The sequence below is a fragment of the Monomorium pharaonis genome, unplaced genomic scaffold (genome assembly GCF_013373865.1).
Source record: "Monomorium pharaonis isolate MP-MQ-018 unplaced genomic scaffold, ASM1337386v2 scaffold_439, whole genome shotgun sequence".
Taxonomy (NCBI): domain Eukaryota; kingdom Metazoa; phylum Arthropoda; class Insecta; order Hymenoptera; family Formicidae; genus Monomorium; species Monomorium pharaonis.
Window position 1 is genome coordinate 220,280 of NW_023415735.1, and position 26,871 is coordinate 247,150.

A 26,871-nucleotide genomic window follows, 5' to 3' on the forward strand; every position below is an offset into this window, starting at 1 on the left:
GCTGACCGATTTACGTCATAGGTGCTACTGACACCTTTCTTACCGGTATGAGTGTGTCACACATAACATAATTTAAAAACGTATTTGAGCGTCTCTACACCCGAAATTTAAACCTCGTGCCTTCAACACTCAAGGCCGATTTTACCAACTCCGGTTACCTGAACCGGCCGGTTATTCCATTGGAATTGACCAATCGTATTTGTCGTTAAGCAAAATTAACAAATGCGATTGGTCAATTCCAATGGAATAACCGACCGGTTAAGGTAATCGGAGTTAGTGAAATCGGCCCTCAGTGTTCCAATCGGAACACGTGCCAGAGCGAGAACAAGAAAACGTTCACTCTGCTCCACTGGATTGTAACTGTCCGGTGAAAATTCTAACAAAGCTGGATCCCTCTTTTATCGTGAATCCATTTATTGCTAGAAAGATGGAAAAAGATTGTAGCAAGTGAGGGAAAATATTTCGACTGAAATATAAGATATTATTTTTAATAAATGCAATTTTTTATCAAAGAAAACGCTTGAAATTGAATATAATCCTTAATACTCTTCTGAATTAATTTAGAACTATCTTCCAAGTCCGAAAATTTATACACAATTTGATAAACCTAAAAATGAAAACAAAATCATATAAGAAGTATTAGCACATACTAAGATAAACCTCATCTTGCATTAATAACATTATTAATTGTATTTCCTATGTTTTTCTATTGCTTGATCAGATTAATTTTATATGAGCAAGATTATAATCTATAAAAATAATTCATAGAAAGAAATGCAGCAAAACTAACTTACAAAAAATGTTACTTTTACTTATTATTATTAAATATTTTTACTAAATTTGCATAATAAAAAAGAGTATATAAAGTTAATAAAGAGAAATATATATGTATATAATTTTAGTATTAATTATTATTATTATTAAAGTATAATATTATTAGTAAAGTATAACGTAATTTTTAACAGAAATAAAAAAAAGAAAGTAAATAGTAACAAAAAGTGTAATAAATCAATTAGATATGTTCTATTATCCGATATCTTACTTTGATATACATATGCTTCGTATTTTTCAAATAATTAAAAAAAATATTTTAATTATATGCAATAAAGATACAATTTTATCGTGGCTTGATGATAAGATATACACCACTTTTTGCTGCGAGAGTCACAGACCTTTCATTAAAAATAAGTGGGACTGAAGTTCGAGAATGAAGTTCAAATTTGTATTTCGACAGAATACTGACAAGTCCAACTTTTGTTTGCAAGTAGCCAAATCGTGCACCTGAAATTAATGATATTAATAATATATATAATATTTGCCAAACATTTAAATAAATAATATACGACTCGTAAAATATTTCTTTTCAATTACAATTTAAAGAATATATATGGTGTATTTCTTGAGCTGTCCAATTGCTCATGGAAAGATAGAAGAATTTGAGGTAAACATAAAAGTTTACATATTATTTTGCCATAATCGCAATAATAACGGAGATAATAATTTTTTAATTTATACAAATGAGAAATGCGCCGAGAGAAGGGTTGGAGCTCACTGTATCATGCGATGGCTGTCGATGACGGAGGGAAGGAGAGGAAGCGTAATCGTGCTTCATCCCTCCCGTGTTTTCATGCAAAGTAAGATTCACCTCCACTTTCTGATGCTTACTCCCTGACTCGCGACGAGATCTATAACTGTTCTGTTCAACATAGGTTTTCGACTTTCCATACGAAGCGAGATTCACCCCATTTTCCCTAATGCTTACGGCCCAAAAACTATATCAATGATTGTTCTGTTAATTATGGATTTTTGACTTTCCATGCAAAGCGGTTCTACCCCGTACCCGAGCATCGCATATTAATCAAGATGACATAAAAAATTGATTAACATTGAGAGACTGATTGCATAGAGACTCATAAATCCAAGAAATTAATTTTTCAATTTGTAATAATTGTTATTAATTCAAGAAATAGCGTAGGTCGAGGCGAAAATAAAGCTTGAGATTATAATCGACAGATTTTGATCGAAACCTTTATTCTTGCGCGCGAGTTACTTTGTCTCTTTCTCTCATAATACTTGTATAAAATCATACCCCAAAACTATACCAATCTTAATTTGATATGCCCTGGTTTACTGTATTGATAAAAAAAAAATGTTATGCTCTTGTTCAATTAAAAAGAAACCCTTACTTAATTTATTACTATTTGTTTTAGTACTATTATTGAATTGACAATATTGTTTTTAAGAGCTATTAGCTAATATTGTTAATCCAACATTATCATTTTTGTAAAAATACGACGATGAAAATTTCTATTTGTTCGCGCGTGCGTAGGGTAAACGCGATCGCACTGGGAGAATTGCCGGGATCCGTCCCGAAAGAGACGCGAAGTGAGTGGTCAGGAATGCGGGAGGTTCACGGGAGGTGACAGGAATAAAGAGGATGCGTTGGTGTCACTCACACTGAATTATTTATTAAAAAACGAACGTTCGAAGCGAGGGGCGAACCGTATCTTTTACAAATGTGTCGGATATCTTGAAACGCCCTGATATTGCCCTGCCTAATCGACGCGGAAATCTTGCAGAGCCACGAGATCGAGGCCCTCGCGAATCGGGAGATCTTGCGCGCGATCCGACGGAGATCTTGTACGCGAGGCAGAGGACGTTCGCGGGAAAGATACGGTCACCTGCGCACGGACGTAATACACTCACAACATTCACGCGGTTATGAAAATTAAGAAATGCTTGGCAGGAGCGGATTAACTAATAATTCAATCGCACTATCACGGCGCGAATGATAGGGCAAGGCGGAAGTGAATCCCCGCAGCTAGAATCGGCGAAAGGCGGGAGAGATCGGCTGGACGATCTGATTTAGGTGCCGGGCTGCGAGAGACTGAAGAATTATGCATCGTAAAACAATTACGATCGGAGGCGAGAAAAGGGGCGGAAGGGAACCGATATCGAGACTTATTTGGGCATGGATTTGGACGTGCCCTTTTTTGGAAATGTTTATTTGCATAGTTACCGAGATGCATAGTTACCGGCGATGAGAGCAAACGAAAATCGCGCGCGTGAGGAGCTAGTGACAGCGCCGCGCGACTCGGTGCATCGAAGAAATGAACTATCGGGAGCTCGATGGCTGTCAGGAGCTCTCACTACTCGCGGATAAAACAGAACCGATAAAAAGGGGAAAGGTTAAAACTTTTATATAATTGTTATAGTCTCGAACACTATTTATCAATGATTCAATAGATATACTCATCAATGTGTTTATATTGATGTGCTTGGCATGTTGTTTGTAATTATATTATGTTTTGTTATTAGAATAGTAGAAAATGGTTGAGTTCGCATTTTTTGTCAAATTAATGTCTTAGTATATCTTATAGTGTGACAGCTTTAGATAGTAACTTGTTAGCAATGTGCCAACAATTTTTTAAAATCGTCATTATCAAATTATGTGTTACGTTGCTATAATAATTTACATCACTTAATGCTTTTACATAAATGACAACATGAAATAATTTTGATACTGCTTACTTGCTGTTAAATTATTGGCAATACGTATATACATTGTTGCCTCTGCTTATTGCCTCAATGTCGACATGTTCAAAATCGTTGAAGACAAATATAAGGCAAAGTGACAACGTTATAAGCAAGCAATCACAGGTTTGTAGTTTTATTTCTTACCTATTTATTAATATTAATTGATTAATTCATATTCTTACCAATGCAGTTTCGTGGTCCTTCCCCAAATGGCATATAAGCATAAGAATGTCTTTCTTTTACTTTGTCTGCGTTGAAGCGTTCAGGATCAAATTTATCCGGGTTTGGATATATCGACGGATCTCGATGCAATCCAAGCAGCGGTATAGTTATTAATGTTCCTTTTGACACGCGAATGTTTGTTGTCGGTAGGTCTGTTTCCTGGGTACAGATGCGATTCAAAACAGGAAGCGGTGGATATTTCCTTAAAGTCTCTAAACGTGCAAAAAAAATAAAAGCAAAAACATTTCTACTATAATACAAGTAACTTATATTTAATTGAACGTAGAAATAAAAAGATAATAAACTCTTTCTTCATTATTGAAAGGTGCATGAATAGAGAGGTGAAAGTATAATGTTATATATACTTGCCACTTATTACTTTGTGAAGGTATGTCATATTGTTCACAATCTCGTAGGTCAAATCACCATGTTTTGCTAACATTTCATCGATTTCTTTGCGAAGTTTATCCTGAATATCTTGATGTTGAGACAATTCGTACATGGCAAATGTCATCGTCGTTGCAGAGGTTTCAAAGCCAGCTGCGAAGAAGATAAAACTTTGTGCAGTAGCTTCTTCAATCGTAAGTTTATTTATGGTTGCTGTGGGTAAATCAAATAACAGTTAGTGATCATGTAGAAAAAAAGAGATTAAAAAAAAATTTTTATTATTTGATTTGTAAATATAAGATAAAATGTACATATTCTTGTGAATACTGAAGCTTATAATATTAATATATAACGAATAATATTAATATAAAAATAAGCATCAATTATGTATATTAACCAGATTCGTTGCTAGTCTCATCATCTTCAGAATCAACATAGCCTCTTTCCATCAGTTGTATGAGCAAATTCACAAAATCGTGTCTGATGATATTATGAGCTTGCCTATATTCCACAGTTTCTCGAAACATATTCATATAAAATTTTGCGAGAGATGGTGCCGTGTAAGGAATAGAAAAGAAGTCCATAATTTGCGGTGCAAACATAGTACAGGCAAGCTTAAATGAATTTATATCAAAAATTTTGTTTCCTTGGACCCGATATTCATTATTCGGTTCCTCCATGCAATTAGATTTGATACCAAAAGCCGCTGACATGATTATGTCTGTTGTATACCTATAGATAAAATTATTAATAAATTTGAGCAAAGAGCGACCGCAAAAATCGCCCGTTTCGTGAACATCGAGTTTTGATACGATTTTGGTGGTAAATGATTGTATATCATCAAACATTCATCCCCCAAAAAATTTTGAATTGAGCATACCTTTCATTGTTGAGATATGAAGAGTTAAAGTTGATATTATTCATGAATAAAAGTTACGCCATTTTACACGTTTAACATAAGATATTTTAAGATTAATAAAAAAATCACAAAATACTATTTTTGTTAACAATTTTTCGTTGCTCAATAACAATTATCTAATCTGTAAAATATTTCGGTGAAAAAACTTCCACTACTAAAACTATTAGAAAAATCATAGCACACCGCAGCATTTCAGAAATTGCTGGTATCTATATTTAAAATATTGTTATAAGGTTATCGGATTTATAAAACATAAGGCAAGACAAAACCGTGTTGACATAAGATAACGTTAATAAAATACTCTCGTATATACATCTATATACATATACTCGTTCCCATATATATGTACTTGTTCAGAAACCACAGAGATAAATATCCGATATCAGTTAAAAAATATTTTCCTGAAAATTGCAAGTTGACCTCTAAATGACATTCACAATTTTGACTTAAACATCGATTTGATCACGATAAATTACTCTTCTAATAGATAAATAAATCTTATCTAAAACATTCTTTTATATGAGAAATAATCTCGAGATTTTTTGTGTTGAACGGATAAAATGGCATACTCTTCATTGGTGTATAGTGACCAATTTAACCCCTCATATCTGAATAATAAAAGGTATGCTTAATCTGAAATTTTCAGAGGATTGATGTTCCATGATGTACAATTATTTATCGCCAAAATCGACTCAAACTTAACTTTGATGTCTACGAAACGAGCGATTTTAGGCCTGTTTTTGCGGTCGCTATTTGTAGAATTTACAAAATATCAATATTAACAATTTGTACACAGAAATAAACTTTTATGCATAAAAAAATATTAGGGTAACTAATCATTGAAATATTAACATATCAGGGAAGTGGCATATCAAGTGAGATTTAAAAGATTTAGAAATGATGACAGTAAAAAATTAAAAATTTTCGAAGAAAGTTATTAAAAAGCTATTAAGATATTATTTTGTGTTCTACGATAAAAAAATTTTTTCTGATAAAGAAGATTTAAGTATCATGTACTAAAATTTATAGATATATACAGAGATGGGTGGCAGCAAATATTTTGTTTCCAAATTACACATTCAATTACATATTACTTTTATAATTTGTAATTGAAATCCATTTAATTATCCATTATTTTCAGCATTTGTAATTAAGTTCCATTTAATTACTCATTATTTTGAGCATTTGTAATGGATGTCCAAAGTAATTAAATGAGTTCCTATTTCTTCAAAAAACTTCAAAACGATTTCTTTACAAATAATTTACCTTGCAAACGTATCTTTTACTTCGATAGGCTCTTTTATTTGAGCGATACTTTCCAGATGTTTTATAAGTTCTTCACTACATTCCTTCAGGATAAAGAACATTTGCTTTATTTTTCCTGAAGTAAATGTAGGCGTCATTTTGACGCGCATATTTCTCCATCTTTTTCCAGGCATAAGGAACAAATTGCCGCTTAATGGGTCAACTTTTTCATTGCAAAACATTCCACGGTCATGAAAACTCTTAAATTCCTTTGTCAGAACCGTCCGAATAAGATCGAGATCAGCGATTAGCAAATTTGGTTTAAAAAATGTATACATTCCAATAGCACGATGATCTTTATATTTCATGTAGACATTCTGGAAGTGTACGCCTGTTGACAAAATTTTCGTTTTATTTTACTTTCTGGTTTCTTATATTTAAAGCAAAATTGTATCATGTACGTAAACAGCATAGTAGCTTATAATATAAATAGAATAATAGTAATAAATAGCGCGCGCGTGCTCGCACGTACGTACCCCACTCCCCTCACACACATACAGGCACGCACGCACGCACAAATTATGGATAAACTTCCGAAAAGCCCATACCACCGATTTTTTTAATACTCTAGATTCTTACGTATTTCGACGTGCTGATTACGAATATGATAGTGAAAATTGGCGCAAATTTGATTTTCATGGCGAAAACCTTGAAAAAACCATAAAAATCATGGTTTTTTCTATTTATTTCCCTAAATAATGAGAATTTTGAAAAATACTTTAGATAAAAGTTATAGATCTCATCGAAATACACATTTTATGTTCTATTGATTTTTGCCGTAAAAACAATAGTTTTTGAGAAAAACTAGCAGCGCCCCGAGGCAGGGGGAGAGTGTGAGTGGACCTCGCTATGCGTGGAAAAGAGAAAGAGGTCGACTACTCCCAGTTTATTTTTATACTCTCACTCGCAGGTGGCAGAATTTATTAGGTGGAAGTAGTCGGCCCCCCCCTCCGCGGGGGCTACGCCCCCGCTCCAGGTAGGGGCCTCAGATGGCTGAAAGTGGGGGTTAGCCGGAGTAGGGAGCTCCGCGTGGAAAGTCACAAACCATTACTGTATGCGGACCCCGTCCCCTCCCCACTATCAAGACCATTTTGGTGCTAGTGATGGTCAAAAACTTATACCACACCTAAAAATGGGTGGATCATGCTTCGCATGGAAAATTCCAATGGTACAGAAAACACATGAGCAAAGCTCACTTCCTTCCAGTATTAACTTATAAAATTAACTAATAAAACTCGAATTGTGTTACATAAGTTATATAAAGTTTTGAACATTTAACGTCGTTTTTCTCAAAAACTATTGTTTTTACAGCGAAAATCAATAGAACATAAAATGTGTATTTCGATGAGATCTATAACTTTTATCTGAAGTATTTTTCAAAATTTTCATTATTTACGGAGATAAATGGAAAAAACCATTTTTATGGTTTTTTCATGGTTTCCGCCATGAAAATCAAATTTGCGCCAATTTTCACTATTATATTCGTAATCAGCGTCGAAATACGTAAGAATCCAGAGTATAAAAAAAATCGGAGGTATGGGCTTTTCGGAAGTACACCCAAATATATAATCAGCAATGACAATTTAATAAAATATGAACTATATATAGTTTTCGGAAATTTTATACGTATATAATCTCTTTTTATTTATTATTTAATTATTACCAGATTTGGTTAAATATCTTTTTAAATACTTTTATTTGTAATTTCAATTTTAATTGAATGTATAAATTAAAAAGCAATTTAAAAAGCTGTATAACGATGTAAATATAATATGTATTTATATTTTCCGTACATGGCAATATTATTATTTGGTAGAAATACTTACCTACTTGCGCTTTTCCAGTTACGAGAGGTGTTACATTTCCAGTTGGTACAACCGGTTCAATATAAAAAACACCTCTCTTGTGCCAAAAACTAAATATCACATATTTATAATAAATGTACACAACGCTGAGAATAACGATAAAAGCTCCTATTAATTCCGCTAGTACCATCTTGAATCTGTAGTTTATTTTGATCCACAATAATTCGTAGCAACAACGATCGACACTGACTTCAACGCTCACTCTGCTACGACTATTTGCATTACTCGTTCAACGATTTCATGGGTAACGGATTCTAGCCTCCGTCACAAAGGAAATAGTTTGGAGAGGGAAACCCTCCGAAGCAGACGGAACATTCCATAAAATAAGATTACGCGTAGATATTATGTTTTGTGTGCAACAATATATTTTTACTAATCTTATTAATATTTATATTGAAACGTAGACAAGATATCGATCCACAAAGAAAAAGAAGTAGGAAAAACGATTACTACAGTAATAGAAACGAACAAAAAAAATGAATAATGATTTTATTCATAATTATGAAGGTAATTTTTACAATTATATTACAATTTTTTAATATATTGATATAAGGCATTTTATACCAAATCGACTTGGATCGAACCCTCGACTTCTCGGATTTGGTCCGTAATTTTTTGTTATTGTTCCAACTCTAAAATGTACTCGGATTTTTTTTATAAATTTGACTTATAATTGTTTAAAACAAACGTTATACCTATGAATTTAAAAATCTGAAAAAGTTCTCAAAAATCCTGTTACATGTCAAAATGTTTAAGTCAAAAAATGAAAGCAAACACCGGCTTACTCTTGGTCAAAGCTTAAAAATTTTGATATCTGATACAGGATTTTTGAAAATTTTTTTAGATTTTTAAATTGTGATCGACGAAATGTTTGTTTTAAACAAGTATAAGTAAATTAAATTTATTTTTAAAAATCTAAAAAAATCCAATTGTATTTTAGAGTTAGAACAATAACATAAAATTGCGGATCAAATCCAAGAGATTGAGGGTCCGATTCAGGTTGATTTAGTATGGAATATCCCATATTCTTTTTTCTATATACATTGAATCTTTTTGTAATAGGAACACTTGATGACAATAATGAAATAAAGTTTGACGAAATCCCTGACAAACATAAAACTAAAAACGCTAACAGTTCATGTAAGTTAAAAATCATGAATCTAATTTAATAATTTAATAATTTCTTAATTTCATATGTCAGTAATTTTATTTTACATTTTTAGCAAGGTCCGATTTTGATCGTTACATAATTAGAAAACTGACAGACATAGGATTTAAAATATCTGCATTCGAAGAACAAGAAAGACTTTTGATTAATAAATTCGATATCATGCTAGAAAAAATCGAGAAATATTTTTTGCATGAGGAAATTGCGGAAAAAGATATTGCGGAACAATGTTTTATGGATAATTTTCCAATTGATAACATTGAAGACCTGGAAAAATTAGAAAAATCATTAATTGAGAATACTAACCGCAAAGAATTGGTAATTATAAAAAAATTTCTTTAAGTATGTATGAAATTGTAATATTTTGTTACATATTCTCAATTTTATAGATTAAGCAGTTATCACGTATAGGAGGAAATAGTATCAAAGGAGTCACTTTTAATCTTTTACGAAGATTAATGTCTGATAAGTTAGCGTCTACATTTAGTTATGTTGGAGAGAAAAAAGCGGATATTTTATGATTTACAGCTACTAATATTTAGTGAGTAAATAATAAAATATTTTAATATATATAATATAACCAATATATTTATTTATAAATGTAATTTATTTTATTGTTTATTTTTTAGGCGTGGTACGAATGCGTTTTACGGAAGCAATAGAGCATATTATTTCCGAACCAATTAAATCTTGGTTGCGACATGCAAATGAACGTTCTACAAAAAAAAACAAGTAAATTTTTACCAATTTTCTCAGTAAATACATGATTTTTACTTAGTTATTAATTTTTAATTTTTTTATTTACTTTATTTTAGGACAGATAATGTACAAGAATAAATGCAACCATTATTTGCATTACGGAGCAAGATAGCTACAAAATGTTGACTTATATATTTTATTAAATATATATAATTATATACGAACGCGAAATGTTAAACATGTGTTACAAGTTTTTGTTACAAAGGCTAATCAGAAAAAAATATTTCTTTTTTTGTTTTATGAATAGTTCGAATATTTTATCAAAACTGTTTTTGTTCATTACATTTTAATGTAATAGTTTGTCTATTATAAGCAATAAACATAAAGAGGTGTTTAGGTAATATGAAATAATTTGTTTTTTTTTTAATTTACATTTTATAAATATAAATATTCTAAAAGTGATAAATAGTATAATATTTTAAAAAGTTTCAAAATATTTTCCAATATTTTGAAACTATTAACGACATGTGAGATAACGCCTTATTTACTATGTTAATTAAAATATATATTGATTGCAAGTAATGTAGGAAGGCAAAATCCCTATAGTAAGAAATAATGGTTGAAAAGACGTTTAAATATCAATTAGATATCTCGAATGACATTGAATAGAATTTGACATTTTTTCAACCATTTATTTCTCACTGGGTCAGGGGCTCGATTCTTAAATTTATTTGCAAAAGAAACGTATGCAAAAATACTCTCTCTAACAGAAAGTTGTAATTGTTTATTGGTTAAAATTTAAGTCATACGATAGCTAATAAATTTTCAACTTTACTGTAAGAACAGAATTTGCGAATTCGTTTCTTTTGCGAATGAATTCAAGAATCGAGCCCCAGTGCCTTACCTTTATTTGGATGCGTTCAGATATTCACTGCCAATACTGAAAATCTATAGTATACATGACGATAACTATATTTTAGTACTGGCAGTAAATATTGAAACGTATAAGTCTTTATGCACTAAATGCTTAGTTTATCTTACATACTTGATTTGAAATATTAATTAGTTAATCTATATTTTACTTTCAGAATTAGGTCCTTAAAATTCCAAAAACATCCCTAACATATCCTATAGAATTCTTAATATGTCCTGTGGAAATCCTTAGGATGATCCACAGGATCTCCCTGGATATTCCAGGGGCTTATATACGGCTCTCATACACTGTTCCTCGGGATATCCAGAGGAGATCTTAGGATTAAAATGGGATGTCCTCAGGATATCCTGCCTCTACATCCTGGACATCCTTTGGATGTCCTACGGACGTCATTGTGCTGTCTGGATACTATCTAAAGCTGTCACACTATAAGATATACTAAGACATTAATTTGACAAAAAATGCGAACTCAACCATTTTCTACTATTCTAATAACAAAACATAATATAATTACAAACAACATGCCAAGCACACCAATATAAACACATTGATGAGTATATCTATTGAATCATTGATAAATAAAAATTTTCATCGTCGTATTTTTACAAAAATGATAATGTTGGATTAACAATATTAGCTAATAGCTCTTAAAAACAATATTGTCAATTCAATAATAGTACTAAAACAAATAGTAATAAATTAAGTAAGGGTTTCTTTTTAATTGAACAAGAGCATAACATTTTTTTTTTATCAATACGGTAAACCAGGGCATATCAAATTAAGATTGGTATAGTTTTGGGGTATGATTTTATACAAGTATTATGAGAGAAAGAGACAAAGTAACTCGCGCGCAAGAATAAAGGTTTCGATCAAAATCTGTCGATTATAATCTCAAGCTTTATTTTCGCCTCGACCTACGCTATTTCTTGAATTAATAACAATTATTACAAATTGAAAAATTAATTTCTTGGATTTATGAGTCTCTATGCAATCAGTCTCTCAATGTTAATCAATTTTTTATGTCATCTTGATTAATATGCGATGCTCGGGTACGGGGTAGAACCGCTTTGCATGGAAAGTCAAAAATCCATAATTAACAGAACAATCATTGATATAGTTTTTGGGCCGTAAGCATTAGGGAAAATGGGGTGAATCTCGCTTCGTATGGAAAGTCGAAAACCTATGTTGAACAGAACAGTTATAGATCTCGTCGCGAGTCAGGGAGTAAGCATCAGAAAGTGGAGGTGAATCTTACTTTGCATGAAAACACGGGAGGGATGAAGCACGATTACGCTTCCTCTCCTTCCCTCCGTCATCGACAGCCATCGCATGATACAGTGAGCTCCAACCCTTCTCTCGGCGCATTTCTCATTTGTATAAATTAAAAAATTATTATCTCCGTTATTATTGCGATTATGGCAAAATAATATGTAAACTTTTATGTTTACCTCAAATTCTTCTATCTTTCCATGAGCAATTGGACAGCTCAAGAAATACACCATATATATTCTTTAAATTGTAATTGAAAAGAAATATTTTACGAGTCGTATATTATTTATTTAAATGTTTGGCAAATATTATATATATTATTAATATCATTAATTTCAGGTGCACGATTTGGCTACTTGCAAACAAAAGTTGGACTTGTCAGTATTCTGTCGAAATACAAATTTGAACTTCATTCTCGAACTTCAGTCCCACTTATTTTTAATGAAAGGTCTGTGACTCTCGCAGCAAAAAGTGGTGTATATCTTATCATCAAGCCACGATAAAATTGTATCTTTATTGCATATAATTAAAATATTTTTTTTAATTATTTGAAAAATACGAAGCATATGTATATCAAAGTAAGATATCGGATAATAGAACATATCTAATTGATTTATTACACTTTTTGTTACTATTTACTTTCTTTTTTTTATTTCTGTTAAAAATTACGTTATACTTTACTAATAATATTATACTTTAATAATAATAATAATTAATACTAAAATTATATACATATATATTTCTCTTTATTAACTTTATATACTCTTTTTTATTATGCAAATTTAGTAAAAATATTTAATAATAATAAGTAAAAGTAACATTTTTTGTAAGTTAGTTTTGCTGCATTTCTTTCTATGAATTATTTTTATAGATTATAATCTTGCTCATATAAAATTAATCTGATCAAGCAATAGAAAAACATAGGAAATACAATTAATAATGTTATTAATGCAAGATGAGGTTTATCTTAGTATGTGCTAATACTTCTTATATGATTTTGTTTTCATTTTTAGGTTTATCAAATTGTGTATAAATTTTCGGACTTGGAAGATAGTTCTAAATTAATTCAGAAGAGTATTAAGGATTATATTCAATTTCAAGCGTTTTCTTTGATAAAAAATTGCATTTATTAAAAATAATATCTTATATTTCAGTCGAAATATTTTCCCTCACTTGCTACAATCTTTTTCCATCTTTCTAGCAATAAATGGATTCACGATAAAAGAGGGATCCAGCTTTGTTAGAATTTTCACCGGACAGTTACAATCCAGTGGAGCAGAGTGAACGTTTTCTTGTTCTCGCTCTGGCACGTGTTCCGATTGGAACACTGAGGGCCGATTTCACTAACTCCGATTACCTTAACCGGTCGGTTATTCCATTGGAATTGACCAATCGCATTTGTTAATTTTGCTTAACGACAAATACGATTGGTCAATTCCAATGGAATAACCGGCCGGTTCAGGTAACCGGAGTTGGTAAAATCGGCCTTGAGTGTTGAAGGCACGAGGTTTAAATTTCGGGTGTAGAGACGCTCAAATACGTTTTTAAATTATGTTATGTGTGACACACTCATACCGGTAAGAAAGGTGTCAGTAGCACCTATGACGTAAATCGGTCAGCTGCAGCAGTCAGCATCGAGCGCATCGCACGAGGTTCCGCTCGACAATTAGCGCAATGCTCCTTAAACAGCACTTGCTGTCTAAGCAAAATTTTGGAATACTGACCGATTTACGCTCTTACGCAATCCTCCCCTTCTCTCAATCAACAACCGAATTAACAGATATATAAACCGCCGAAAGAAAGTGAGGAACGGGTCAACCACGGAAGCCGTCAAGAGACGGGTCAATCCGAAGTCGACAAACCGAGATAACACTCTGCTTTGCGGGGTCGTGTATCACCGACACAAAACATTGTATTATACACAACCACGACACTCTGCTTTGCGGGGTCGTGGACAGTGCACTCATAGACGCGGCACTCTGCCTTGCGGGGTCGCGATCTCATCGCATACTGTAAAACAGATATTATAATAAAAGTGCTCAAGATAAATAACGGTGTGAGTTGACTAAATATCCTCCTCGCGAGATCTCTGGCAGCGATCCCTAACGTACTCCCAACGAGAGGTACAACAATTAGAATTTTATTACTTTGAAGAACTAAAACGTTTTTATTTAGAACAAATAAAAAGAAGTTTTATACTTTTTTCTATATTAATTATAATAATTAAATAAACATTGTTAATTATAATTTATATCTTTTACAAACAGACATGTATTAAAATAGCAGAGAACCGATTTGATACTTCCTTTTATGTTATTTCTATTAAAAAGTGAAACGGTCGCTCTGAGCGGAGAATGTAAGTATACGGCATGCGGCGGGCGCTTAAGCTTAACCGTCGATCTTTTTTTATAACGATGGAAGAAGGAGAAAGACAAAAGAAAGTGCAAGTTTCTTTATGTTTATTTGTTTATTTATGTTTGTTTCAGTTAAACGGTCGTGTTAAACGCGGTCGTGTTAACTTTAAACGCGTTTTTCTTGAAACGCTAAATTTCTCGCGCCGGGATTGCTCGAAAACTACTCGACCGATTTCGATAAAACTTTCAAAGAATAATACAAACAATTATAAAGGGCTCGTTAATGCTAAGCAAAAATAATATGATAAACAGGTCAATGTATCGAGCCAAGACAAATTTTCTTAATACATTATAATTAATTAGATAAACATTATATAATTATAAACGCGATTAATAACACTGTGTTAAAGAAACGTTTAGACTTCTTGAGACGTCAATGCTGTTATTTCATTGATTAAATAAGTCTCAAGTCTGCTCGCAGCTAGACAGTTCTTGAACTTAAGAAAATTCTTGAACTTAAGATTGGTCTATGAATTCCGTCCTAAATGACGAATTATTGACGTCCAGTAAATGTCATCACGTTGCTACCTGGGATATAAGAAAAGTATAAATTTATAGTCCACTAGTACTGTTTGCATTGAACTTAGAATATGATTAAAGCGTTCTAACATCTTGTTACGTCCGGTGGACTTAACATTTTTCTTCTCGTTGTTCTTGTAAAGATAATAATTAAGTAAGAGAAATCGTATTCTAACGGTCGCCGAGAGCAAGAAATGTTTGCAGAGGATCGCTCTATTGTCACGCACAAGTTCGTGAGATATAGCGACAATTTAAAATTTTATTTTTTTTTTGAGGAATAATAAATACATAAACTGAAGGAAATAGTCATCAAACAAATGCATAGTTCCCCATCTGTAAACTATTTTGAGAGCGACCGTTAGATATAATTTAATTCTTTCGGGAAGTCTGGGGCAATGTCGAGTCTAGAATAAAAAAAAGAATAAATAATAACTTTATTACCGAACGTTATTCTGACGATGCCCTGGATCGGTACCCGACGCTAAACAAAGGAAAAGGGAAATATTGAAACTCAATAAAAATTAAAATCTTCAAACAAGGAATCTCCGGAAACTATAAAAATTAATTATTAAAAGCAAAAACGCTGTCCGCGCTCAATCAATAAAAGTATGTTCTCACTAAAATCCTACAGGAAGACATAAAGACCCTTTTTTTTGCTTGCTAGTTTGTTTAAGTGACCTAAAGATAAGAGGAGCAAAAATTATAAACATCCCTCTCCTATACTCAAAACCAAAACCAAATCGGGCGGAGACGAGAAGAGATGAGCCAATAGCTGATCACCTCTACAAAATAATAATTTCGCGAGTTCCCAATAGTCAAGCCCCAAATTTGGTGGTTTTGAAAGGGCCTACCAATTCAAGAATGACACCGCCTACACCTTAACCCTTCCCTTCGGAAAATTGAGTATAAAATCGCGATCCCAAAGACCGCGAGCAGCTTTTCCGCTTTTTACTCTTGATTGAGTGTGAGTCCGAGAATTTTCGTCGCGAGTTCACCAATAATTCACGTAAAACTTTGAAGCAAGATTTTTCGCGATTGCTTGAGTGCGAGTCGGGACAAAAACTAAGTGCCAAACAAAAAAAAAACGTTCCGCAAGTGAAGTGAGTGCACTTGTGTACTCCAGTGGGGCCTATCACTCTCCAGTTGCACCAGCCCAGAGTCTTGACGGACTGACTTGTTCCGGCCAACCGAGAACCGCCCGAGTACCCTGAGACCGGCACTCCGGATTACGCTCCCCAGAGGAAATACCCCAGCAAGTAGTAAGTCATCTATTTAATTCATAATCGAGTCACTTCCCTTTCGTTGTTGCTTATCATTTTATTCACTTCATAGTGAATAACAGACCTATCCGTCCAAAACGGAAACACTGGGCAGCCAGACGTTGGCGTCAGAGACAAAATCGGCGGGCACGGGAGGAATTGAACCGCGTCTTCCAACAGCACCTCGAGTCACAACTCTTCTCTCCTACCACCCCTCTCAAAGAACCTCGTGTTCCTCGACTCTCCTCTCCTACCACCCCTCTCGAAGAACCTCGTGTTCCTCGACCCTCATCTCCTCTAACCACTCCACCTCCTGTTTTTCCTACTTATTCCCCTATTAGCTCCCCTGAACCTGAAGAAATTCCACCCCCACCTTCTCCAGAACCATCCATAGAGCTTATAGAAGAATTTGAACGAGTCCCACCCCGGCCCCGCTTTTATCACTACGACGGAACGCAAACATCATTAATTGAGCTTTTAGAACAGTTCCCGTTAAAAATAGACCCCTTATTACAAAATTACCGCGATTTCGCAATCAACACGGACGCAATAGATCCGGAAATTCTATTAGATATCCTTCCCGCACTTGCTCCCTCAGATCCCATCCCAGTCTTCACTCCCCATTACTATGATCCTTTTGCCGTTCCTACCGATTTTTAAAATAATTTCTTCCCCCCTTCCACCACTATTATAACAGAAATAGAGTAAATTATATATTAAGTCTAATCTTGTACAGACACGGATAAAATAAGTAAAATAAATATGTATATACATTTAAGCTTCATAAATTTTATACCAAAATCTGATCTTTATTGTAATTCTTTGCCCTGGAAATTATAAAAACAAATATTGTCTTTCTTTCATTTATTAAAATTTCCATTGTAATTTCATGACTAGTAATATGTTAAAATAAATATGATTGTTAAGTTTAAAATAGTTTCATTTATTTAAACTCTTAAACGACCTCAATTCAATTCCCGATCAAAGTAAGCACCTGGTCCAGTCCTGAGTTAAAGTGATTAAATTCGCTGACTCGAAATTTGGACCTACGGAGGCACGACCTGAAAACAGGTTATAGCGAGCATTTTTGGCACGTTGACCCGCATTTTCATGTCATAATAGTGCGTCCGACCGAGCCACCTTTCCTCGTTTATTTCGTGCCTACGGAACGTTTTAAAATCCGTTACGTTCTTCCATGCCTTACCTGCGTCCGTTTCTCAAATTTTTCCAATGCATGAACAAAGTTAAATTTAACAAAGCTGGACGTAACAATCTAAAATTTCTGTTTGCTATCACTTCTCCTTGCCCATCACAATTTGATGCTATGTGGGTTTGCACATCTCGCACACAATATCTTTTTTTACCTGTGCGTCGAAGTATAATTTATAAATACAATTGACAGATGAGAAAAAAACCACTTTCGGTGCATACACTGAATTACATATGTTATTGACTATATTACTTTTTTTTCTGGTAGGTAGCAAAAAATATACACTTTGTTCGGTAGAACCCGATTCCCCTTCCACTACACACACACACACACACACACACACGCACGCACGCACGCACGCACGCACGCACACCAAGTGTGCTAATACAATGCATGGTGTAGCGTCGTCATGGTCGCCTACACGTTGGAATGGGGATAGTCCCCGGTCGCCTAGTCATTCTCGCGGTTGCAACTTGCTTTCGCGAGTATATCTAAAGCGTCCAGGGCCCCGTGTATAACTACTCACGTGATCATTAAGATCATATGCGAGTATAATAATTATCACGATTCGCCTTGTTCACTCATTCGTAACTACATTGTACATTATCTAAGATCTAAAGAAACTTTCCTTTTTGGCTCGAATATTATGTGTTATCATTTATCTCACCCAAAAAAAATACCGAGACTTGTCCGTAAGGAAGGTTTCGACGATACACACTTTAATTCAATTATAATTATAGTAATAATAATGAATTATTCAATTATTATTAAATTAATTGATACAGTTATAGATCACATTGGTATGCGTTTTCATTAAAAACCAAGAAAATGTTGCTGATGTTACTTTATAGAAGTATCATGCCATGCACATTGACTGCTAGTAAAATATACGTAATGTCGATTGTTGAGAGTAGAATCGGTAAATTCGTATTTTTTTAAATTTTATGCTTGAGGGACGTCTCCCTAAAGCCCTGTGCGTCATCTTGCGGCGTGTCTATTTGTTATTTTCTGCTTCCCTAACATAGAGCTTGTATTAATGGTGGGGCCTTGGTCGCATCGCGACGCGCGCGGGGAGAATCGACAGAGAGGTGGATATATTCTGTCTTTTTTCGTGTGGGAACAGGTTTGTAACTGTACAATCTCAGGCCCGATTCTCGAACTCGTACGAAAAAAAAAATTGCTTACAAAGATAACACTGGTCTAGTTTCCACCGTAGTCTTCAATCCGATCTTGTTCCGGTGCGAATCGAATTTAATGTCGGTTTCCACTGGAAGTCAAGTAGAAGTGAGAAAAATTGATATTTCAGTAGAACCAACTTAACTTAGCTTGTTGAATATTAACAAACATAACCTTTGAATAGCCTACATACATTAAAGTGTCAAAAAAACGAAAATTATATCTCGTTTATTTTCCATTTCGATTACTAAGGTTAGATTTCTTTTTGAGAAAATATAGAGATTTCAAAAATTTTAAAGTAACCGATATAAAGAAACTGATAAGAGAAGTAACGAGTAATAATTTTTATACATTTTACCTGCGACATTGTCTTTAATATCCTTATATCAAAAACTGAATTATGCACTGCCTCTCAGAAAAAAATTGTGCATTTTCCTTGAAGTTCCCGGGAATAATTTTATTTCTTGTTATTAAAGGAGTTATATTTTTTCCTCGTTTTCTTAGTCTTTCTTGTTAGACGGATACAATTAATTCCGTTAAGCTACACGGAGATTATTTTCCTTTTCTAAAAAAGATATGTTATTTATTTATCGAATGTATCGAAGTCATCTCGAAAGTCTCGAAGAATTGTTGCCTTTAATCCACGATGCTGATTGGTTCTTTCGCTGATCATTGAACCGCATGCTTCGTAGTGTTTGACAGTTGTGTTTGACAGTTGTGTTTTCAAATCAAAATTGGTTATATCAAAAGTGTGTAAGTAATAAGGTAAGTAATAAAGAGATATATTAAGTAATAATATAATCTCTCTCTCTCGGAAATAACAATAATATCTTTAAAATTTTATAATCTTTTAGAAAAAAAAAAAGGAAAGGAAATAGATTGGTAGGAGAAAGAGAGAGTTTCGACTTTTGTAGAAAGAAGAAGCAGAAAAGGAAACAGAAGGTGAAACAGCGACTTCTATAGAAAGAAGGAGCGGAAAAAGAGAGAGAGAGAAAGAGAGTGTAAGAAAGAAGAAAAAGAAAAGTGTTAGAGCATTAACAGTAAATATTATTGTATTGAGTATTTTATGTAGTTAGCAGCTCGCAATTACATATATTATTGACTAATTTTTTTTCTGTGTGTGTATATTTGTGTATGCGCGCGCGTGTGTGTGTGTGTAAAATTATGTAAATTTATAAATAATTACATAATATTATATAAAAATATATTTTATTAAAAATTATTATTTACTTAATTCTTTTAACTTTTTAAAATAAATACATACATATGTGTGTGTGTGTGTGTGTGTGTATTTATAAAAAAAAAGTTTAAAAAAAATAAGTAAATAATTTTTATTAAAATATGTTTTTATATAATATTAAGATATATTAAGTAATAGTATAATATATATAGAAAATAACAATAATATCTTTAAAATTTTATAATCTTTTAGAAAAAAAGAAGGAAAGGAAATAGATTGCTAGGAGAAAGAGAGTTTCGACTTTTGTTGAAAAAAGAAGCAGAAAAGAAAACAGAAGGAGAAACAGCGACTTCTATAGAAAGAAGGAGCAGAAAAAGAGAGAGAGAGAAAGAGAGTGTAAGAAAGAAGAAAAAGAAGAGTGTTAGAGCATTAACAGTAAATATTATTGTAAGTTAGCAGCTCGCAATTACATATATTATTGGCTATATTTTTTTCTGTGTGTGTATATTTGTGCGTGCGCGCGCGCGCGCGTGTGTGTGTGTAAAATTATGTAAATTTATAAATAATTACATAATATTATATAAAAATATATTTTATTAAAAATTATTATTTACTTAATTCTTTTAACTTTTTTTTAAATAAATACATACATATATGTGTGTGTGTGTGTATTTATAAAAAAAGTTTAAAAAAAATATGTAAATAATTTTATTAAAATATGTTTTTATATAATATTATGTAATTATTTATAAACTTACACTTACACGTTTTTTATTCAAATTGCAGAAGATAGAGGATAGATATAGACAACATAAAAATATGATTAATAATTTGTGTTGAGAGGGAAAGAGAGAAAGAGAGAGAGGGAGAAAAAGAGAGTGAGAGAGCGTGAGATAAAAAAAAATAAAAAATAAAATTTAAAATAATTAAGTAAATAATAATTTTTTATAAAAATGTTTTTATATAATATTATGTAATTATTTATAAAATTATACTTACACGTTTTTTATTCAAAATTGCAGAAGATAAAGGATAGAGAATTAAAGAAAGAGAAAAAGATAAAGAAAGGAGAGAAAAAAAGAAAAGAGAGAAAAGATTCAAAAAGCATAATTCTTTTAAATTAATAAACATTAAGACATTTCATAAAAAAGCGGAGAGAAAAAAGGAAGAAAGACGAGATAGGTATTTAATAATTGTTTAAAAAGCTGTAAAGCTTGTTTTGTCAAAATTTTGAATTTTTAATGACTTAATTGCGTTTTTATTTTTAACATATATAAATGTTTTTATTTAAGGTTAAAGAAAATAAACATTATATTAAAAAAAGAAAAAAAGAAATAAAGGAAGCAGAGAGTAAGAAAAGAAAAAAAGAAATATTAAAGAGGTATATACAGAAAATAGAAATAAAAATTTACATAATATTAATGAATGTCAGGGGTAGAAAATCAATATATCATTTGGTTGTAATTAACATTGACTCCAAACTGGTAGATATATTGATTTTCTTATAGCTGTTCAAAATCAATTAATATAGCTGATACGGACGTAAAACCATATATACACTGCAAAAAAATGTAATGTATCCAATGAGATATGTAGTTGAGGACTGCCTACTCAATGCAATACTATATGTTATATTAGCACTTAACAAATCAAACTTTCACCTAGGGATTCTCAAAGTAGAGTCTTTGCCCTTTAATTTAAAAAAAGTACATGTAATTTAGATGATTTTTTGCAAAGTTGCATCACTTTGAAGATTGCCTAAAAATCGGTCAAAACTTTTGTCTCGTTTTCTTTTGCGCCAGTGTTTATATAGATATTTATAAAAAATAAAAGTTTAAAAAAATTGCAAGAATTAAGTGATAGGTAGAAGAAGAGAGAGAGAGAGAGAGAGAGAGAGAGAGAGAGAGAGAGAAGGAAAGAGAGAGAGAGAGAGAGAGAGAGAGAGAGAGAGAGAGAGAGAGAGAGAGAGAGAGAGAGAGAGAGAGAGAGAGAGAGAGAGAAGGAAAGAGAGAGAGAGTGCGAGATTTCGGGGAAGGTAACATTTGCGTTTTAAATATTTGAAAAAAAGGAATCTTAAACTCTTAATTCTCATTCTTATTAATTATCATTCTCAATAATTATCAATTTTTATTAATTATTATTATTCTCATTAAATATCATTTGCGATTAATTATTTTGACATTTGTGTATTTTAATAGTAGAAAAGGAATGAGATTAAAGAGAAAGAATTGAGATCGAGAGAGTTTAACAAAGAAATCCAGAAGTGAAAGTGTTGAAATTGATTGAAATTATCACGGTAACATTACGTATAATATTATAAATTTAATTTATTTAAAAATTTAAATTTAATGTTGTATTATTAAGGCATAAGATTTAAAAAATTTAATTTTAAAGTTGTTGGATGCTTGTTGTCAGAAGTTATTGAAATGGTCAGAGAGCGATAGTGAGTTTTATCGAAGAGATTAGAAAAAGAAAGAGATTAGATGAAAGGAAATTATAATTGAGAGAGATTAAACAAGAAAGCCAGAAAGTGAGTTTTGAAATTTTATTGAAAATTAACAGGTAACGTTACATATAATATATTATAATTTTTAATTTATTTAAAGGGGATTAAGTATGGAGGTAAAGTGTGTAAGAGATGATATTAAGAAAACATGCAAATATAATATAATTAATAATTGTGTTTAGAGAGAGAGAGAGAGAGAGAGAGAGGTGGGGAGGAGGGGGGAGAATGAGAGAGCGTGAGAGATATAGAAGAGGATTAAATAAAAAAGTAAAGTGTGAGAGTAATATTGAACAATATGAAAATAATATAATTAATATAATTAATAATATAATTAATAATTTAGAGAGGGAGAAGGGAGAATGAGGGAGCGTGAGATAGAGAAGGGCATTTAAATATGATAAGTGTGTAAGAGTAATATTACAGAAGAAGAATAAGTGCAATGTTCAATATAAAAATGCTAAGTGGCGCGCGCGAAGCGCGCGCAATGTTGTGTTCTAGTCCTTTATTAAAATTTCCATCAAAATCACGATAGTTCGACAACATTGCCTTCGAAGAATTTTACCAAACTTTAAAATTTAATCAAATAATTTTATATTTACAACAATTTAACAGAACTATTAAAAGTATAGTATAGTTCTTCGAAATCCATGTCAAAGTTTTGTAATTATTTTGAGGGTAAAATTAAAAAAAAATCTCTTGTGTATAGCTTTTATCAAGATGACGCAACGGAAATATGTACATATTGTGTATTGATTATTCTTGTAAAACTGAGTTCTGTTCCTCTCGTCGAGGCATGGTCCCCCTTTGCACAATTTACTCCTCATAAATTTCCAATACAATGGCAAATTAATATGAGAGTGGTGTTCGACATATTAATTATTACAATGTAGTAAAAATGTTGATAAATAGTACGTGATTGTAGTAGTCGTAGCTTAAAAGAAGATTATCTATCTAATAAATGAACGTTCATGTTTTTACACCTCAAGATCAAAGGAACATGTAACATTTAACATATTAGAAATTGTATCTGTAGTATCTTAATGTATACTAAGCGATGTCAATTGTTTCGCGTTTTTCTTTCTGTTAAAGAAATGATATTTTTATTCTATATATAAATGCTTTGGTACAAGGTAAGATTAAAGTCCTGCTGCAAACTACAACATAATACGCAACGTCTAAAACGTCAATCAATTTAATATGTAGCTCTTGCCATTCGTATACGTTTGACAATCCGGTACTACCGAACTGACAATGTAATATACCATAATCATATTGTGTGCACCATAATCATATTGTTCGTTTTGTCACTTCTTTATGTCATACATTGAGATCATATATTTAATTATATTACAAGGGAACTGACCTGAAGTAGGGGACGTTTGCAAAACACCTATGTACGATATAAATTCAGAAATGGAAATATACTATGCAACGAATCAATTATTTTTGTCGCGAATCGGTGGGTGGCCGTATCAGCGGAAACCATTGAAGATATTGATATCGTGGTTTTTTACAATGGTACATTTTTCTGTTATCGTAACTCAGGTAATAAATAGTATTAATTATGCAAATATATATAACCAATTTATAAATACTGTTGTTGTTAACTTTAACGTTGCGATATAATCATTGACTTTTAGGCATTGTTATTATACGATATTGGGGTGATACAGATATTGTCGTTGAATGTATAATTACTCTTACTCTTCTTTTTGCTGCTGGCGTAAAATTAATTAATATCGTTGTGAATAATGACAAAGTAAGTTATTAAATCAATATCGATAACGTGTGTTTGTTATTATTACTTTTTGCATTGTTGATCAGTTGCGACGACTATTGGAACATATGAAAAAACATTGGGAGCTTTTTAATAGCGAACTCGAGCGTCATATCTGGTGATATTATGCTAGTATTGGCCAAAAAGTAACAAACTGTTATGCAGATATGAGAATAATTTTGAAATAATTTGTTTATCATGTTTAAAGAGTAATCATAAGTGCTATCGACTACTATAATATGTCGAAATTATAAGAATGTTGTATTATAAGGCCAATTTTTTTCTAGTTTGAATTAATTTTTACAAGAGTTTATTTGCGTTTACATTTACAAAATTTTTCACAAAATTATAAATATGTCCATTCTGGTAAAGACAATTTTTTTTAATATTAATATAACTTTAATATTAATATAACTAATAAATTATGTTCCTTTGTGCAGCATATTTTAGTGTAACTTTGTTATCTTATGTGCTAATTCCATTGGTTCCAAGGATTTTAGACGTCATAATTCCATTGAATAAGTCAAAACCATTAGGATATGTGTATCAGGCCGAGTACAGAGTGGACACAGAAAAAAATATTATTATCCAATCTTATTTCATTCTTATCTTGCGAGTACAATTACGACAATTCTATTCACTGTCGACACTACATATATAATGTGTGTGTGTTACATACCTGCAGCCTGTTTACAGCTATTAGATAAGTAAAGTTAACAACATCGTGTAGTTCCTACATTTTTTACAAACATTTTTTAATAATTTTCTTTCTTTTGGATGAATAAACTAAGAAAATATAAAGTTTGTGCATTAATTTACATGTTCCATTTCAAACCAACAACTGGAAAAATATAACTAGCAAAACAGACATTACATCAAGCGACAAAAAAGTCCACAAAGGGATGCATTATTCATAAAAAAAACACAATTCTATCGGCAATGACCATATTGCATTGATAAAATGCTTAAAAAAACATCAACTTGCATTAGAATCTGTATTATGTAAATTCCATAATATCTTTGATAATTTTAATAAATTGATCATTTAATTTAACACTCGTTCGATCATTAAATTGTTTTATTCAATCTTCTTTTTAGACACGTTCAGATTCTATGATATTAGAATCCATGTTCACTCATGTGACATTTATTATGCTATCTATGAATGTGCTGATTTTAAGTGTAATAGGAATACAAGTAAGGATTTGAAAAGCATATCTGTTTCTACTAAAAATATTTATATTGCAGTAAAAGTTTTATATTGCAGTAATTTTGCAGCTTACCAATAACATGGGAAATGTTGAAGAAACAGTAAGATATGTTTTTATAAGTTGCGCTTCGTTTATTCATCTCATATGTATGTGTATTCCCGGACAATTACTAATAGATAAAAGCACAGAAGTTTTCATCAAAACGTAAGAATTTTTATTTTATATAGTTTTATATAGTTCTTTAACATATTTAATCCTTGGATAAAAATAAGAGAATTTTTTGAGATCTTGCGTTACCTTAATCATATAAATAATTTTAATATTTCTTCCAATATCTTCAAGTATAATTTTTAAAATTGTTTACTAATTTTTAAATAATTTTTAACAAGTTTTAAGAGTCTACATATCGACACACACACATACACGCACACCACACATAACATTTAATATAATAAGACATATCTTATATATTAGATACGTTTCAGCTTGGTATACATTTTCCTATAAGAATTAAAAATTATTAGGAAATATTCTTTATAGAATTCGCTCCGTGTACTCTTACGGCTGGAAGAACGTTTATTCCCAACATAACACAAGTCGACTGTTAGTCGACTGTCCGTCGGCAGAAGAAGTCTAAAGTCGACTTTAAGTCAGACTGAATGTCGACTTATAGTCAACTAAAGCCAACAATGACTCGACTATAGTCGGCTTTCGGTCAGCCATTGTAGTCGACTTTAAACCTGACTATAAGTCGACTTTTAGTCAACATTAAGTCGACTTTTGGTCAACATTAGTCGACTTTGGTCAACATTAAGTCGACTTTTAGTCAACATTAAGTTGACTTATAGTCTATTTTTCGCATTAATAATTATAATAATTGGGGTAAATAAAATACGTTACAATAAGTAAGTTTTCACCGAGAGTTTCAAATCGTGTTAGAGTCGAGCTAATTAGCCAATAGTTATGCTGGTTACAACAAAAATACCTAATTTCCGTTATGATTAGCATATATACCGTTGGTTTAATTGTCCAACTTTGACCCGATTTGTACTCTCGATGGAAACTCTCATGTTGTATATTAACATACAATGTAATACAATATTTATTCTTTATTTTTACAAAGATTTAATAATATATTATATAAAATATATATTTTAGAAATATATGGATTGAAATATAACATTACTTTTTAAACCAATTTATCACCCGTATCCTGTCGCCAGATCGTAATGTAAAATGTCACTTTTTTAATAATATTGCTCGTACCTGTCACCACATCGTCTCACACATTCCTGCATGCATTTTTCTATTTCA

The 26,871-nt window shown here is 31.8% G+C and overlaps 2 protein-coding genes and 1 long non-coding RNA gene across 4 annotated transcripts; 2 read left to right on the forward strand and 1 right to left on the reverse strand.

The window, feature by feature from the left end:
- Nucleotides 1-999: 999 nt before the first annotated feature.
- LOC118648439 (probable cytochrome P450 6a14) lies at nt 1,000-8,396 on the reverse strand. 2 transcript variants are annotated; one of them, XM_036294753.1, is made up of 6 exons: nt 8,197-8,396; nt 6,332-6,701; nt 4,544-4,878; nt 4,129-4,299; nt 3,720-3,971; nt 1,000-1,281 (listed from the first exon to the last, which is right to left on the reverse strand). In XM_036294753.1, the coding sequence occupies exons 1-6, from the start codon at nt 8,363-8,365 to the stop codon at nt 1,118-1,120; spliced, it is 1,461 nt and encodes a 486-aa protein (XP_036150646.1). In that variant the 5' UTR covers nt 8,366-8,396; the 3' UTR covers nt 1,000-1,117. The 2 variants fall into 2 exon arrangements, with proteins under 2 accessions (XP_036150646.1, XP_036150645.1); XM_036294752.1 differs by having other exon boundaries at nt 4,129-4,359.
- Nucleotides 8,397-8,661: 265 nt separating this feature from the next.
- LOC118648440 lies at nt 8,662-11,676 on the forward strand. The gene is made up of 6 exons (XM_036294754.1): nt 8,662-8,742; nt 9,298-9,375; nt 9,459-9,721; nt 9,793-9,944; nt 10,033-10,135; nt 10,219-11,676. Exons 1-4 carry the CDS (start codon nt 8,712-8,714, stop codon nt 9,922-9,924), a joined length of 504 nt encoding a protein of 167 aa, XP_036150647.1. The 5' UTR covers nt 8,662-8,711; the 3' UTR covers nt 9,925-9,944; nt 10,033-10,135; nt 10,219-11,676.
- A 7,720-nt stretch (nt 11,677-19,396) lies between these two features.
- On the forward strand, nt 19,397-20,957 carry LOC118648444. Its single transcript, XR_004965298.1, has 2 exons — nt 19,397-19,935; nt 20,850-20,957. It is a non-coding gene; the product is annotated as an uncharacterized LOC118648444 (long non-coding RNA).
- The last annotated feature ends 5,914 nt before the right edge of the window (nt 20,958-26,871 follow it).